This window comes from Balaenoptera borealis, assembly GCF_965194805.1.
Source record: "Balaenoptera borealis genome assembly, chromosome: 4".
NCBI classification, from domain to species: Eukaryota; Metazoa; Chordata; class Mammalia; order Artiodactyla; family Balaenopteridae; genus Balaenoptera; species Balaenoptera borealis.
The window spans coordinates 58,073,444-58,089,206 of record NC_138861.1 but is presented as its reverse complement, the minus strand read 5'-3'; the positions used below and the strand labels follow the sequence as shown (position 1 = coordinate 58,089,206).

Genomic DNA, 15,763 nt, shown 5'->3' with positions numbered 1-15,763 from the left:
ATTTGTTTTCTATGTCTTTGAGTCTGTTTCTGTTTTGTATTTGCATTCATTTGTACTATTTTTTAGATTCCACATATAAGTGATATCATATGGTATTTGTCTTTCTCTGTCTGACTTACTTCACCAAGCATGATATTCTCTAGGTCCATCCACATTGCTGCAAAGGGCAGAATTTCATTCTTTTTTGTTGCTGAGTAAATATATATGTGTATGTATATATATATATATATATATATATATATATATATGTCACATTATCTTAATCCAGTCATCTGTTGATGGGCACTTGGGTTGCTTCCATGTTTCCATGTCTTGGCTATTGTAAATAGTGCTGCTATGAACATTGGGGTACGTGTATCTTTTTGAATTAGTGTTTTCATTTTTTCCGGACAAATGCCCAGGAGTGGGATCGCTGGATCATATGGTAGTTCTGTTTTTAGTTTTTTAAGGAACCTCCATACTGTTGTCCATAGTGACTGCACCAAATTACATTCCCACCAACTGTGTACGAGTGTTCCCTTTTATGCTACCAAAACTTAATCTGGTCTTCCTCACAAACTCACACTTGCTGGTTAGCAAGGAAGCAAAACAATAAATTTTAGTCCTAGCCAAGTAAAAAGCTAGCCTGGTCTAATCGTTTGAATAGTCAGTCCATTGAGGTAGTACTCAGTCTCTAACATAAAATGCACCCTCTCTCAGATGTAATCTTCCGTCTTCACTGTCCAACTGCTTTGCCAAAATACTGTCTGGGGGGTTGGGCAGTGGTAAGTACAGGTCTTTGGACACACTATCCCCTGGTCCCTAGGCTCTGTCTTGGTCTTCCTTGTCACTGCTGGCCTCTACCAGTGAATTCTGCAGCTAGTGAATCCATGGTCAGCGTTGGCCTGGGCAATGCCCCTGGGGATCCCTGGCAACCTCCCACTGGCAGACTCGGCCCTTGCTCAGCTCCCATTAGCTTCAGACACCTTAGCGTCTACCAAGTTCTCCATCCCAACAACGCCTGATCCAGGGGTCCACCCCAGGATCATCTCACCCATCATAGCTGCCCCATTCCACGTGTACTGGTTGGCATCCGACGTCTATCTAAATGGAGCTGAGCCAGTCCCTCCTCACAGTGACCTTCTCCTGGAGTCTCCAGCAGAGCAATGGAGCCAAGCTTCGCTGACACCCTGGACATTCCCCTCACTTTCCTTGCGTGCTTGCCCTGTTCTCCCTGAGACCAGAGAGGTGAAACCAGAACTTGGTTCTGACTGTGTGACTTGCCACCAATCTCTCCATCATTCCCACAATACCCTGGAATGGCAAGGACTGGACTTTCTCGCTGTTTCTTACTCTGCTCTATGCTTCCCTTCTTCTATAACTGCAAGTCTCCTGTCTTAGGTGGGAAAACACTAATTCTAAAAGATACGCACACCCCAGTGTTTATAATGACACTGTTTATAATAGCCAAGACGTGGAAGCAACCCCGGTGCCCATCAACAGATGACCGGATTAAGGTGACGTGACATGTATATATATTATTACTCAACTACTTTGTACTATAGGAAATCTTTGGTAATTGGAATCCTCCAGGCTTAACCCTGAGTGGATCACAGTGGTTCCCAAAAGTGTGTTCACTGACCAGGCCCTCCTATGAAATGCAAATTCTGGGGCCTTCCTCTAGACCTACTGTATCAGAAACCCTAGGGTTTTGGCCGAGTAACTGATGGTTTATCAAGCTTTCCAGGTGGTTCTGATGCACCCTAAAGAACCACAGCTTTAAAGATTTCAGTGGATCATCTCATTCCCTCTCTTATGGTTTCCAAGCCCTAAAGTCTTATTAAACAGACCAGGACTTCCCTGGTGGTGCAGTGGTTAAGAATCCGCCTGCCAGTGCAGGGGACACGGGTTCAGGCCCTGGTCTGGGAAGATCCCACATGCCGCGGAGCAACTAAGCCCATGAGTCACAACTACTGAGCCTGCACTTTAGAGCCCACGAGCCACAACTACTGAAGCCCGTGCACCTAGAGCCCATGCTCCGCAACAAGAGAAGCCACCGCAATGAGAAGCCTGCGCACCACAACGAAGAGTAGCCCCGCTCACAGCAATTAGAGAAAGCCCACATGCAGCAACGAAGACCCAATGCAGCCAGAAATAAATAAATAAAATAAAGAAATTTGTTTAAAAAAAAAACAAAAAAAACCAGACCAAATACTCCCCCTCAATCTAGTTGATTGATTAACGTGCTATATAAACTTGAAACATTTTATGGTTAAGAAAAGGAATTTACAAAAGGAAGGAAATTCTGACACATGCTGCAACACTGAGGAGTCTTGAGGATGTTATGCTAGGTGAAGTAAGCCAGTTACAAAAAGATACTGGGCTTCCCTGGTGGCGCAGTGGTTAAGAATCCGCCTGCCAATGCAGGGGACATGGGTTCGAGCCCTGGTCCGGGAAGATCCCACATGCCGCGGAGCAACTAAGCCCGTGCGCCACAACTACTGAGCCTGTGCTCTAGAGCCCATGAGCCACAACTACTGAAGCCCGCGCGCCTAGAGCCTGTGCTCCGCAACAGGAGAAGCCACTGCAGTGAGAAGCCCACGCACCGAAACAAAGAGTAGACCCCGCTTGCCGCAACTAGAGAAAGCCCGTGCACAGCAATGAAGACCCAACGCAGCCAAAAATAAATTAATTAATTAATTTAAAAAAAGACAATTACTTTATGATTCCATTTAGATGAGTTACCTAGCATAGTCAAACTCAGAGATACGAAAAGCAGAATGGTGGTTGCCAGGGCCTGGGGGAGGGGGGCAGGGAGTTACTGTTTTACGGGTGCAGAGTTTCAGTTTTGTAAGGTGAAAGGAGTTCTGGACATGGTTGGTGGTGATGGTTGCACAACAACGTGATTGCACTTAAAACCACTGAAGGGGGGGCTTCCCTGGTGGCGTAGTGGTTGAGAATCTGCCTGCCAATGCAGGGGACACGGGTTTGAGCCCTGGTCTGGGAAGATCCCACATGCCGCGGAGCAGCTGGGCCCGTGAGCCACAATTACTGAGCCTGCGCGTCTGGAGCCTGTGCTCCGCAACAAGAGAGGCTGCGATGGTGAGAGGCCCACGCACCTCAAGGAAGAGTGGCCCCCGCTTGCCACAACTAGAGAGAGCCCTCGCACAGAAACGAAGACCCAACATAGCCATAAATAAATAAATAAAAATTTTTTAAAAAACCACTGAAGGGTACATTAAAAATGGTTAGGATGGTTAAATTTTATGTTATGTGTATTTTACCACAATTAAAATTTTTTTTTAATAAAATTAGAAAAAAAATTTGGTGACTAAAGCAAAGATTAAAGTTGTGAGTTAAAAATGGCTTAAGTTCTTAAGCAACAGGTATTGATTTGAGGAAAGGTCGCATACCTAACTTGGCTGGTTATCCACGGACCGCAATCCTGGGCATTAGAGTTCAGATCTAAATTTTGAAACAGGTGCTCCTCATAAATTTGGGTATTTCACCAGATGTTAGTTGAGTTTCTGAGCTACCTAAAGTAGAAGAAGCTGATTCAATAGCTCTGACTCTAGAGTTCAAATAGGATAGGTGGTCTCACTGTGGCCATTGAGGTAAAAGGTAATATATGTACTTGGAAGTTTTGCATATATCAGACTAAAAAGCCTTGGGTGCGAATGAACTCCTAGTGGCTTATATCATTCTACATGAGAAGTATTGGTAAGCTTCTCCCCATTTGTTGAAAGGATGAGCCACCGGGAGAGCTCTGTCTCTTGATTTGAATAGTCAACCATCTAGCTCCCTTTATTGTTGTCATTTGGCATCAGGTGAATGAGCCCATCTTCCCTAGAGGCAATAACACAGGGGTGGTATTGGCAGATAGTGGGGCTTTTAGTTCCTCTCTCCACCTCCCAATAATATGCATTAGTTGCCCACCCAATAAAATAATATTCTTTGCTATAAACAATTGATGTTTTCTCAATCTTGTTAAAGGATGAAGGCATCTTTAGAAAATGGCTCTGGTCTTACTATGCGGAGCACAGCTTCAAGACAAGTTCCCTGTAACTCCTGCATTATCCCCTTGCCACCAGGGAGCCCCTCTTAGAGCAAATTTTGTAGCCACAACTGTTCTAATCCCATTTTCGCGCTACACAAATTTCCTGAGAGAGAGAAAAGTCTTTAAACATCCAAATCTGCCTCCTGTCTCAGAACCATATTCATACAAGACAATGTTCTCATAAGCCCCAGGAAATTAGTTTAGGTAAATAAAGATAGATAAGACCTATGCTAAATATATATATTTATTTATATATTTATAAATTTATATATTACCATTGTGTTCATTAAGTTATTTTATTTTGACAGAGGAAGATTTGTTTATCAAATTTGTGAGTAATACAACAGCACAAAGGAGGGACAGATTATAAAATTATAATGTCATTTTATTTCTTAAATGAGATGTTAGCATGACTTGCTCTCAGCAAGCCCAAGGTGGCTTCTAGTGACCACAGATGACTTTCTGGGTGTTCATGAACCATCAAATTAATCTACAGATTTTTTTTTTTTTTCTAGAGGTCTATACGAAATCCACCTGTCCACTGTTTCTAGAATCTATTACCATCTACTCCTCCACTTTAAAAAAATCATGATATTTTTTTCAGACTCTCATATTTTCCACTATTTCTTGACTATTGTTCACCCAGAATGGTTCCAGCATCCTATCTTCAAATTGCTTCAATATCCTGGGAAGTTAATTTGTTGGGCCTCGTAATCAGGTTTGTTTTAAACATCTCATCATCATCATCACGATAACTAACATTTATTGACTTTTTTTATGTGTCAGACAATTGTCTTTTTTTTAATATAGTTGAATTACAATGTTGTGTTAGTTTCAGGTGTACAGCAAAGTGATTCAGATATATTTATATATATGTGTATAAATATATATATATATATATTCTCATTAAGTTGTTTAAAAAATAAAAGTACCTAGATAATAAAGGTCAGCTTTCAAACCACCACCACCAATCCTTATAAAGTGAAGCATGAACTCCTAGTCAGATGCTAAATTCAATAAGGTTCATTATGTTCCTGGTTAAGAACTGAAATTTATGATATTCTTGTGGAAGAGTTAAGAAAATACACCATTTGGTAATTTTATGGGTAGGCCGTGTGGTCCAGTGGAAAAGTACCTGGGCTTTGTAATAGTCCTTTCTTTGAACCTAGACGTTGTACAAGTTGGCTGTGTGGACCCAGCTGCATACCTACCACGGTCAGGTTTTCTTTAGCTGTACGGCTGGAATACATTTTATCTAAATTTGTATCTCAGAGGGGTTTCGTGATGCTTGAATGAGACACTCTACACAGAGTGACAAGTACATAGTTGGCCTATGTTATTCGCACAGGAAATGATAGTTTTCGGAAAGCAAAGGTGCATGTAAGTCAGAAGCATCAGAACTTGAAAAGCACTGGGCTAAGTGTGTGGTGTTGGGCTTACCGGGACTCTTTTTTGGTTGTCCCTTTATTTGTTTAAACCCAGTTTTATGTCTTTCAGACCTGAAGCAACTACATCTGGTATCAATTTCTTGTGATTAAGATTTGAACTAGGCAACAACAGGCAAAGCTAATTGATGATGGAGGTCAAAAGTGAGGGCAGGGAGTCTGGAATAGGCTGGAAAAGTCTAGAAAAAGCCGCATGAGGATGCTGGAAATATTCTATATCTATATCTATATTGCTGTTTACATAAGATAAGTGCACCTGATACACTCTGTGTATGTTACGTCAATAAAAAATTTTAAATGATCTAAACTAGGTGTACATAAGGATCTGAAGGTCAACATATACCAAATCCACTATTAAAGCTAGTCGACTCAGTGAATTTAATAAAGTTCTTTGATTGAACTTTAAAACAGAATTTGAAAACGACATCTCACAAGTATTTAGCCTGCAGACACTTGTTTGATCTAGAAGTATTTGGCCTGCAAACATTTGTTTAATCCTCACTAAAAATGTGGGAGTTTGACACAAGAATCTGGCTTCTGGAAAAATCAGGTGATATGACAGCAGTGGGTTGGAGCCGGGTATACCCACATCAGGTGAGGGGTACCCCCTCCAGTTTACTTTGGGACGCCGGTGCTTCCTATGAGCTGACATTGCCACTCTGCCCATTGACCCTGCCTGCCTGGCCCACTTGGCATGTGAGTTTCCCAGCCCGGTAGCTCAAACACTGGTTTCCCAGTTATCTTTTTTCATCTCCAACCAGTTGTCCAGACTGAGTCTTTTCCAGTAGAGGGATGGTTGGCCATTTCCAACACTAAACTGGGGTAGGAAATCACTGTGTCTTACCCCCTTTGATCTCTCCAGTGCCCAACATAGCAAAAGCACTCATGAAATGTTTGCTGACCGGGTGAAAATTCCACATAATGGGCTGACTGCCTGCCTGTGTGGGTCTCCTGTCATATTTCTTTTCAAGGAACGTGTGTTTGCTAGCCCCACTGTGATTCAAACTGCCTTTTTCAACTGTAGACAAGATGGAGGGTTAGGAAAGCGAAAGGAAGAATGTTCTCCACACTGTCCGTTTAAATTATGATTTGAAGCAGGTTTTATTATACCAAATTATCATCAGGCTAATTGCTTGACAGCCTCTCTCGTTACTGCTGGCTGGCGCCATTCAACTGATCTACTCAGCTGATATGCGGCTGGGGGCCGTGTGGCACATTCTCCCTAAGGAAAAGTCTGCCAGCTGGAAAAATACCTCAACATTGTACATGCCATACATATCCCATTTCTAAGTCACAGCAGATCTGGCATGGACAGTAGTGTTTAAGGGCATATTCTTTGAGGAACTTCCCTGGTGGTCCAGTGGGATCCCTGGTCAGGAAACTAAGATCCTACATGCCTCGGGGCAACTAAGCCCGCACACGGCAACTACTGAGCCTGCACACAACTGGAGAGAAGCCCTCACCTGCAACTAAGACCCGACGCAGCCAAAAATAAATAAATTTAAAAAAGAAAAAGGAGCATATTCTTTGAAATCGGACTGCCCAGGTTCAAATCCTGTTACCGCCACGTGCTAGTTTTGTGATCTCAGGCAAGTTTTGAATCTCTCTGTGCCTGAGATTCGTCACCTGTGAAGTAGGTGTAATAACACTACCTCCCTAGTTGAGCTGTTGGAAGAGTTAAAATATGTAAAGTACTTGGTATCCTCCCTGATACAGAGTAAGCACCCTGCTAAGAAACTAAATACGAATATAAGTCTATAAATGTAACTGGTATTTGTTGTTACAGTCACACCTTACTCATTTTTTATATTAGCTGTGTAATTTTCCTAGAGATTGAAATGAGGCATTAAGGATACCGTAATTTGTGTTCTGCAATGCTCCTTCTCCAGAGTTTTTTTTTCATCCCCGAGGGTAAAAGGTGAACCCAAACGTAATTCCTCTACCTGTTATTCTTAGGACTAAATGGTAACTTGGGGTTCCCCATTGGGGATGTTGGGACTTTGAAGGGATGACTTCAAACCCATGCCTTTATTTGCTACCTTCTGGCCACTAACATTCTTCTGAAGAAATTCTTTGGTTTCCCCAAAGAATTAGAGAATGTAAAGAGAGAAAAAGAACAAGAGTGATGCGATTACTTTAGGCCTGTTGGTCTCTGTGGTCGGAGACAGCACAATATGAGCAGAATTAAACTGAAGAAGTGTGACTGTCATCAACAATGTTAGCAATGAGAAAATATCATGCTTTCTGATGTATCATAAATGCTTTATGTCCTGCAATTATTATACAGGAAAGGTATTGTGTAATAATACTTTGGACTTAACTGACATCTTTTATGACACTCAGAGGACTATAAGCATTACTTATCAACCTTGATGTCAACGTGTGCTCAGACTGGGATTAACAAAATGTTCCCTTGAATACAAAGTGAGCATGGCTCAACTGCACTGTCTCCACTTGGAGTGTCCTCAAGGATCTGACTCCTTTAGACACACTTGGAGTTCTCTACCAAATACCATTTCCCATAAAATTGAAGGAAAATGGACTAGAAAAGAGAACCTGAGCTTATTGTTTCTCTCTAGGCTCACTGCCCAGTTTTCTTTCAGCCTGGAACCTCTATGTGGGAATTTGCAGAGTTGGGCTAAACTACTGAACCCACATGTTTGTTTATCGTCACCTTGGTCATTATCACTATCCTTGCCAGTGTGATCTTTTGTACAATACCTCTTATTTTTGATGACATAGTATGATTTCTAAAAGTGAGATGTGTAGGGTACAGTTCTACCTGAATCGTTTACATGATTTTATAAAGTTTAATTTATTTATTGAGCATCTAATATATGGCCAGTCATTGCTCTAGGTGCTTGGGACTCAGCCATGGTCTGACACATCTCTGTCCTCATGGAGTCGACATCCATGTGAGGAGAGGAAATGAATAATGAACGTAATACATATGTAAATTATCCAGTATGTTAGAAGGTGGTGAGTGCTCTATGGAAAGAAAGTAGATCAGAGGCCAAGAGGCTGTTTCCATCTCCTCCATTCATAAAATTCTTTTAATTCCTCCTGGGAGTACTGAGAACAAACTTTTTTGTGGGGGGGATATAGGAAGTGCCTATTTTATTTATTTATTTATTTTTATTGAAGTGTAGTTGATTTACAATGTTGTGTTAATTTCTGCTGTACAGCAAAGTGATTCAGTTATACATATGTATACAGTCTTTTTTTTTTATAAATTTATTTATCTATTTATTTTTGGCTGCGTTGAGTCTTCATTGCTGCATGTGGGCTTTCTCTAGTTGCAGCAAGCAGGGGCTACTCTTCGTTGCGGTGCACAGGCATCTCATTGCAGTGGCTTCTCTTGTTGCGGAGCACGGGCTTCAGGCACGCAGGCTTCAGTAGTTGTGGCACTTGGGCTCAGTAGTTGTGGCTCGTGGGCTCAGTAGTTGTGGCTCACAGGCTCTAGAGCACAGGCTCAGTAGTTGCGGCACGTGGGCTTAGTTGCTCTGCAGCATGTGAGATCTTCCCAGACCAGGGCTCAAACCCGTGTCCCCAGCATTGGCAGGTGGATTCTTAACCACTGCACCACCAGGGAAGTCTGTATACATTCTTTTTTAATATTCTTTTCCATTATGGATTATCACAGGATACTGAGGACAAACTTTTAATTTTAAAAAACATACTCTGTGGGCTTCCCTGGTGGCGCAGTGGTTGAGAATCTGCCTGCCAATGCAGGGGACATGGGTTCGAGCCCTGGTCTGGGAAGATCCCACATGCCACGGAGCAACTGGGCCCGTGAGCCACAATTACTGAGCCTGTGCGTCTGGAGCCTGTGCTCCGCAACGAGAGAGGCCGCGATGGTGAGAGGCCCACACACCGTGATGAAGAGTGGTCCCCACTTGCCACAACTAGAGAAAGCCCTCGCACAGAAACGAAGACCCAACACAGACAAAAATAAATAAATAAATAAATAAAAGAACGTGAATTTCTAAAAAAAAAAACATACTCTGTGAAAGTACTTCGAGGTTCTGGAGTGTGCCATAAAAATACAGGCAAGTAAGTGCCCTACAGCAGCAGTCCCCAACCTTTTTGGCACCAGGGACCGGTTTTGTGGAAGACAGTTTTTCCACGGACCAGGGTGGTGGTAGTGGGGGGATGGTTCAGGCGGTAATGCGGGCGATGGGGAGCGATGGGGAGCGGCAGACTTAACTGCTCGGCCTCCGCTCACCTCCTGCTGTGCGGCCCCGTTAGGAACCAGGCTGGGGGTTGGGGACCCCTGCTCTACAGGCATCCAAATCTACCTTACACAGTGGATGTCTACCTTACCACTGCTGGAGAACAGTGTAACTGTTATGCACAGACACAGACACAAAGAAATTGAAAATAAATAAGGAAACCACATTTTCTTCATTATTTAGTGAGGCTTTCTCTCCATAGACCCCCATCTCTAACCACAAACAAGCACCCTACAAGGACATGTGCAAATCATTAAGGACAAATACCATGGAAGTCTGGTGTTCTGAAATCAAGGCCATCTATCTTGGTCTGCAGTTTATCAACAGAGTAAAATAAAACTCTCCTGCCTGTGGGTGTTTAAAAGGTAATCAGAAGGAAACAGGATGTGCCTGAGTAGATGCGCTACTAGCTTTTAGAGAAAAGGAAAAAGAAAAACTCCACATTTCTTCAGAAGCTCATCTAGTATGTTCTTTTTTTTCCCTTCACCACAGATATTAGTACTGGGAAGAAACTTAGTGATGTTCTAGATTAGTGAGGACTTGAGCCCAGAGACGATAAGTGACTCGTTCACAGTCACTTAGCAGGTCAGTGGCAGAACCAGAAGGAAGTCTGGCCCACCACCTCCTGGTCCACTGCTGTGGGTTCCACAGCTCTGCTTCCAGATTAGATCATCAGTACTTCTTCAAACCTGGATTGCCTAACCGTCTACAGCTGATGGCCAAAGAAGCTAGGAGGTAATAAACGAGAAATCTAAGGTGTCGGTGAAAGCGTTCCAGATTCGTAATAGAAATCTGAAGTAGAGCGAGCAGGAAATAGAAGATGGGGCTGAGGGCAGGGTTTGGGGGGCAGCATGGCGAAGAGAGTCTCTCTTCCACATGAGGGGGTTGTGGGGTGCTGCACATTCCAGTGTGAAGAACTTTCTGTGCGCCAAAGTAACCATTGCTGACTCTGAAGGGCAGTGCTTCCAGACTTGAGGACCCAGGCTACACTGTCCTTCCTCCCACGCGTGGCCACTGCACCACCAAAGGGTGATGGGGACACGCCGTGGACTGTCACTTCAGGTCCTGGTGATGGTGGCAGAGTGACTGCCCTGCCGATACCACCACTGTGAGGTAACAATTGAGGTCTTCCCCTGGGCCGGGCACTGTGCTAAGTGCTTTGCTTACGTCATCATGTTCTGTCCTCACATCAGATAGGTTCTATTATCAGTCCCATTTCAGAGGGGAGAAAACTGAGGCTTGGAGAAATTTAGTTATCAGCTCAGGGTCACAAAGCTAGTGGATGCCAAAGCCAGAATTCAAATTCTCCTTCATAGGGGGCAGTAGTTCAAAGCATGGGCTCTGGGGTCAGATTGCCAGCGAGGGAATTCCCCCCTCCCCCCGCCACCCCCGATGTTTGCTAGCTGTGAGGTGTTCAGCACATTCCTCAGCCTCCCCAAGCCTCCCTTTCCTCATCTGTAAAGTTGTAACAATAATTATAGTATTTACCTTATAGAATTGTGGTGATTAGAGAATGTAACATAATAACTGCGTATTGACACATAGTTAATTAGTATTTGTGTAGTAGATAACTAGTTCAGCTACAGGCTGAATCACATGAAATTGCTATTGTATTCGACCAAAAATTGTCAAATATTGACAATTTCATGTGGTTCAATCTAATACTGCATGGGCATTCACTCTTTGTAAACATAACAATGACTTTCTTATTCATCTCATAATTTGTGAAAGGACAGGTGATTTGATTGCTTCAATACAATTTTTTTTCTATACTTGCCTGCTCATTTTAGTTTCTCTGAAGAACCACATAAAGATATCTTTTCTTCTAATGTAACATAGCACCCATGAGAACATACACAGTGACATAGTTCCTGGAGCCACTAATCCCTTGAGGATGTTGTCATAGGGAGCTCGGACGGGAGTAGATATGAAGCGAGCTTAGATTGCACAGAGCTGGACTAGGAAATGACTGGTGAAATGAAAAGGGGGTAGATGTCTGGCTTCTTTAAACTGCTGGGCATGTCCCACTGGTTGAAGGAATGGCATTCCCATACTAGATGGCTGATTGTGATAACCAGATGTCAAGCAGAGCCATTTGTCACTGTGCACTGTGGAAACCAGCTTCTGGTCAGTGGCAGGAGGTTGTTAAATCTGACACATTCAAAATGAATTTTGTGGCCCGGCTGCCCTTGAACTCTGGTTTGGTGGGAGTAGCTTGTGATGGAAGGACACGCAATTCAGTTGTGGTGTGTGAGAAGGCGATAGGGTGGGAGAGGAAAACATAAAGCTGGGATAAGAATTTTGCCTTCTTCAAGGAAAGAAGGCTACTTCTGATAGAATGCATCCAGGGTGCAAGATCCAGTGGAGGTTCCTCTTTTGAAAGAGGGTTCTCTGCCCCCCCCCGACCACCACTGTTCCTATCCCACACTTGCCTCAATCCTGTTTCCTTAGATTTCATATTATAGGCATAGAGATAGCTCTGGAATTCAAGGGGAGCATTCTGGAGAGACAGCCGCCTTGCTAGTTAACACAGGAACAATCTCTAAATACAATTAGTCTCACCTTTGAAATGTATTAACATCCTCAAGGATGCTTCAGACTTTCTTGGTGTCTGGAGTGGAAATTACTACTGTGTTTAGAGTATAATGCCCCCTGTGATGTCAGAATTTTGCTGTGTGTGTGTGTGTGTGTGTGTGTGTGTGTGTGTGTGTGTGTGTGTGTGTGTGTACATGCTCCCTTTCCTTCTTTCCACATCTTAAAAAATTAATCTGGAAGTCTTTTGAAGCTTCTATAGCAAGGAGGTTTACAGATTATGCGTGGATCCCGTGATCTGTTTTTTCCCACCATGGCAGCCGTAAACTAATGAAAATGCATTTGCATACCCACGAATTGAGACACACTTGGAATTGTTTTCTTTCTGTGTGCTATTGCTTTTCTCTCTCTGTGTGTCTGCGGTTACTGTTAAGCTGACCCCTACAGTCTGGGGCAAATACCAAAACTTGAAGAAAGCTCTGCTTCTCCATACAGCTGCAAAGGCCTGCCGTTTCAGAGGCTCAGATGATAGTTGTCAGTGAAATTCCTTTAACACAATTGCAGTTCAGGAAACCTGTCAGGATTCCATGCACAAAGGTGAGCTGCGTGGCACTCCACTGGGCTGAATTTTCAAATGCAGTGTCTTGTTGTTGTTGTTTTGTTTTGTTTTTAACAAGCACTACTTTTATAAATTTTTGTGTCTGCGGGGGTGGTTATGATATTGAACGTGATTGCTGGAAACAATGACTGTAGAAAGAGTGTCCTTTTTGAGTCTCCCTCCCCTCCTCCTAGCTTCTGTGAGAAACTTGCTTGCAAAAACCATAGCTAATTAAAAATTGAACTTATTCAGCTGCACAGAAGCCCTAGTGGGGACCGGCGAGGGGAGGGAGGAAGAGCAGGCAGGGGAGAACTATGAGTGAAGCTGCCAGCGCCATTCATTCTGTTGTCCTTCGCTTCGATTTAACCGTCATCACGGTGCATCGAGTTTTTGTGAGTCCAAGGACCCTAGAGCGACCTTTGGCAGGAGAGGGCTTACCCGTTGCCACGGGCTCTGCTTGCAGCAGGCTGACAGGCAGCTTCTGCAGAGTGCGGGCCAGAGCGCACAGGGCTGCGTGCCCACGGCCACTGTAGAAACTGGTTCTCGGGTTCTGGCCGCGTGTACTTCCCCTTTCATCAGGGGGCCCGCTGCTGTCAGGCAGGCCGGCCGGCGATTGGTTGGGAGGAGGGCAGTCATCTGAACTGCCTTTTGTACTTGGCTAATCAGGGCAGCCGTCTGACTGCAGGTTCGGAGCGGAGGTGCCTGGGTGGCGTCTGACACCTGTGTCTTAGCTCTCGCCTTCCCGGGGATTCTTTCCGGGCCGGAATCGTGCCTCTATGGCACCTGCCCCAAGCCACTGAGCCCCCTCGGCGGCCGGCTTGGCCCAGTGTCATGCTGGACAGAGATATCCAACAGATAGCTGAGGTCAGTGGAGATGCCGGCTTAGACTTCCTTAAGGTAAGTCCTTTTTAAACCAGGTATTTCTCGACATGATTTCTATATATACCTCGACAGAAATGCCAGTATCAGGAAGGTAAACTAAAGAGAGGCAAGGAAGTTATTTTACTTTAGGCCTTTACGATGAAATTCCTAAGTGATTCGGCTGTCAGATGTGCCGGCAAAATGACACCAAGGCAGAAATCAAGATGTAAATGGAGAGAGGAGCACTTGACAAATGACTGTCATCCTTGCAGGCAGTTGGCACCTCACTGTGCACTCCTTCCTGTTTGACGAGAAGCTCGAGTGATGAAAAGAAACCTTTCATCAAGGCCAACAAATATATATGCTTGTGCCATAGGCTCCTTCCAACCATGGATTTACTGTCTAGTTCTAATTACCGCTTATTTTTAAAGCTATCTTTAACTTTTTCCTCTTGCGATGGGAAGGCAGTTTTTCTTTTTAAGGTTTGCTCAGCAAGGGGGAGTCAGTGCCTTTCACTGCAGCAGGGGTTTGACTGTACTGCTCGGCTCACTTTTCTCCACGCTTATGTTCCAGAGAAAAGTCAGATTCTAGATGGAAGCGCCTAAATTTGAGCAACAGTGAGACGTTTAGGAATATTAAGCCGTGATTCCGATTAAGCTTAAGCTGTACTCTGATTTCATTTTATGTACTTTTAAGTTGATTGACAAATACTTTGGGGACCATTCTGTCTTCCTTTGGGGACCTCCTGTTGGATTGCTGTGAGCATACTTTCATTCTAGGGTTTAGTAATCCAAGGTTGGTCGAAGGACTAGTGGTTCAGACTAATGCTTACACTCTTGCCTGTTTGTCGTGACAGGGAGGAAACGATTTTTATTTTTTTTAATGAAAAGTTTGTCTAAATGGGTTAAGGTCCATTTCTAAATCCAAAGAGGTTCTGAGACTACTTTTCCCACCATATTCCAAAGATAGTAGGAAGGTGTTCCCCAATTCTGAATGATTCTATTTAAGTAGTAAACAGTCATAGACCAGACAGAGATGGTGAAAAACAGTGATAAGCATTCAGAAACCACATGCTTGCGATCTATGTTAAGCATCCTGAAATATGTTTTCTTCTTCCATTATTTATAGCCAGTTGGAAACCTCCATCTTTCTCAGCTGTTAACTAACTCTTGTTTATAAAGACATTTTCCTGTAATAAGATCAATGTATTAATAATACTAAATATAAATAGTAAAAATGACTGCTCTGATGAATCGAGCATCAGAAATGACATTGCCCGTGGGGTGAGATGTGATCATCACACAAGTCTACAGAAATCATTTAAAATATAATGTGTGTGCAAATAGTACAGATGGTTGGCGATAATTGAAAAATTAGATCCATTGGTAGGTAGATACTAAGTGAATTTATAAATGTTGAGGGAGTTAAAGGAGAGATGAATGTTAGAAAGCTAAATAAATATTGAATATTTAGCATTGATTTAAATTTCAGAATTCTACCTTTGCTTATGAATTACAACCTAGAGAGGGTATAAATCAAAGATGATTTCCTGGGTTAAGGATAAGTCATTGTTGTATATGGAGGGATAAATTCCATCTCAGCCCCAATCACTGTCTTAAAAAAAAAAATCACAATCCATAAAAGCCTCAGTGTCCTAAAAAGGTACGGAAAGGAAGAGAGAGCTAGTTGAAAAACCTCTATCTCTAGTTAAGAAGGAAATAAAGTCACGACAACCGCACATTTCATATTGAGTGTAGAAAACCCTGTACCTATCTGCAGAGTACAAGGGGACCCACAAATGTGTAATTTAACACAATTGTTAATAACTAATACACGCGCGCGCACACACACATTTCCTCCCGAGAACAGTATCATTAGAGTTAGACTGAGACAGGGGGTTAAGTATCTTATATTTATTTTTTTCCCCAGTGTCTCCTTTCTGGAGCTGTGGAATGCCTGCCAGCCTCCCTCGTCTGCGGCAGGCAGGGGTGGTGGCGGTCCCCCTGGTGTCGTGGGTAGCACACAATGGGACACAATAGAGTGCACTCAGCCTTGCCCT

At 43.4% G+C, this 15,763-nt stretch overlaps 1 protein-coding gene across 3 annotated transcripts in view; it reads left to right on the top strand.

The window, feature by feature from the left end:
- The window catches only part of SHROOM3 (shroom family member 3), a 533,396-nt gene that overhangs the window by 354,429 nt on the left and 163,204 nt on the right, over positions 1 to 15,763 (top strand). Inside the window, exon 1 of one of the 3 annotated variants that reach the window (XM_082389320.1) lies at positions 12,441 to 13,740. The exons of 1 other annotated variant lie outside the window; for it this stretch is intronic. Coding sequence is in view for 1 of the 2 variants with exons in the window: in XM_082389319.1 (XP_082245445.1) it covers positions 15,657 to 15,715 (59 nt within the window). In the remaining variant the exon portion in view is untranslated. One more of the 3 variants, XM_082389319.1, reaches the window with a different exon arrangement.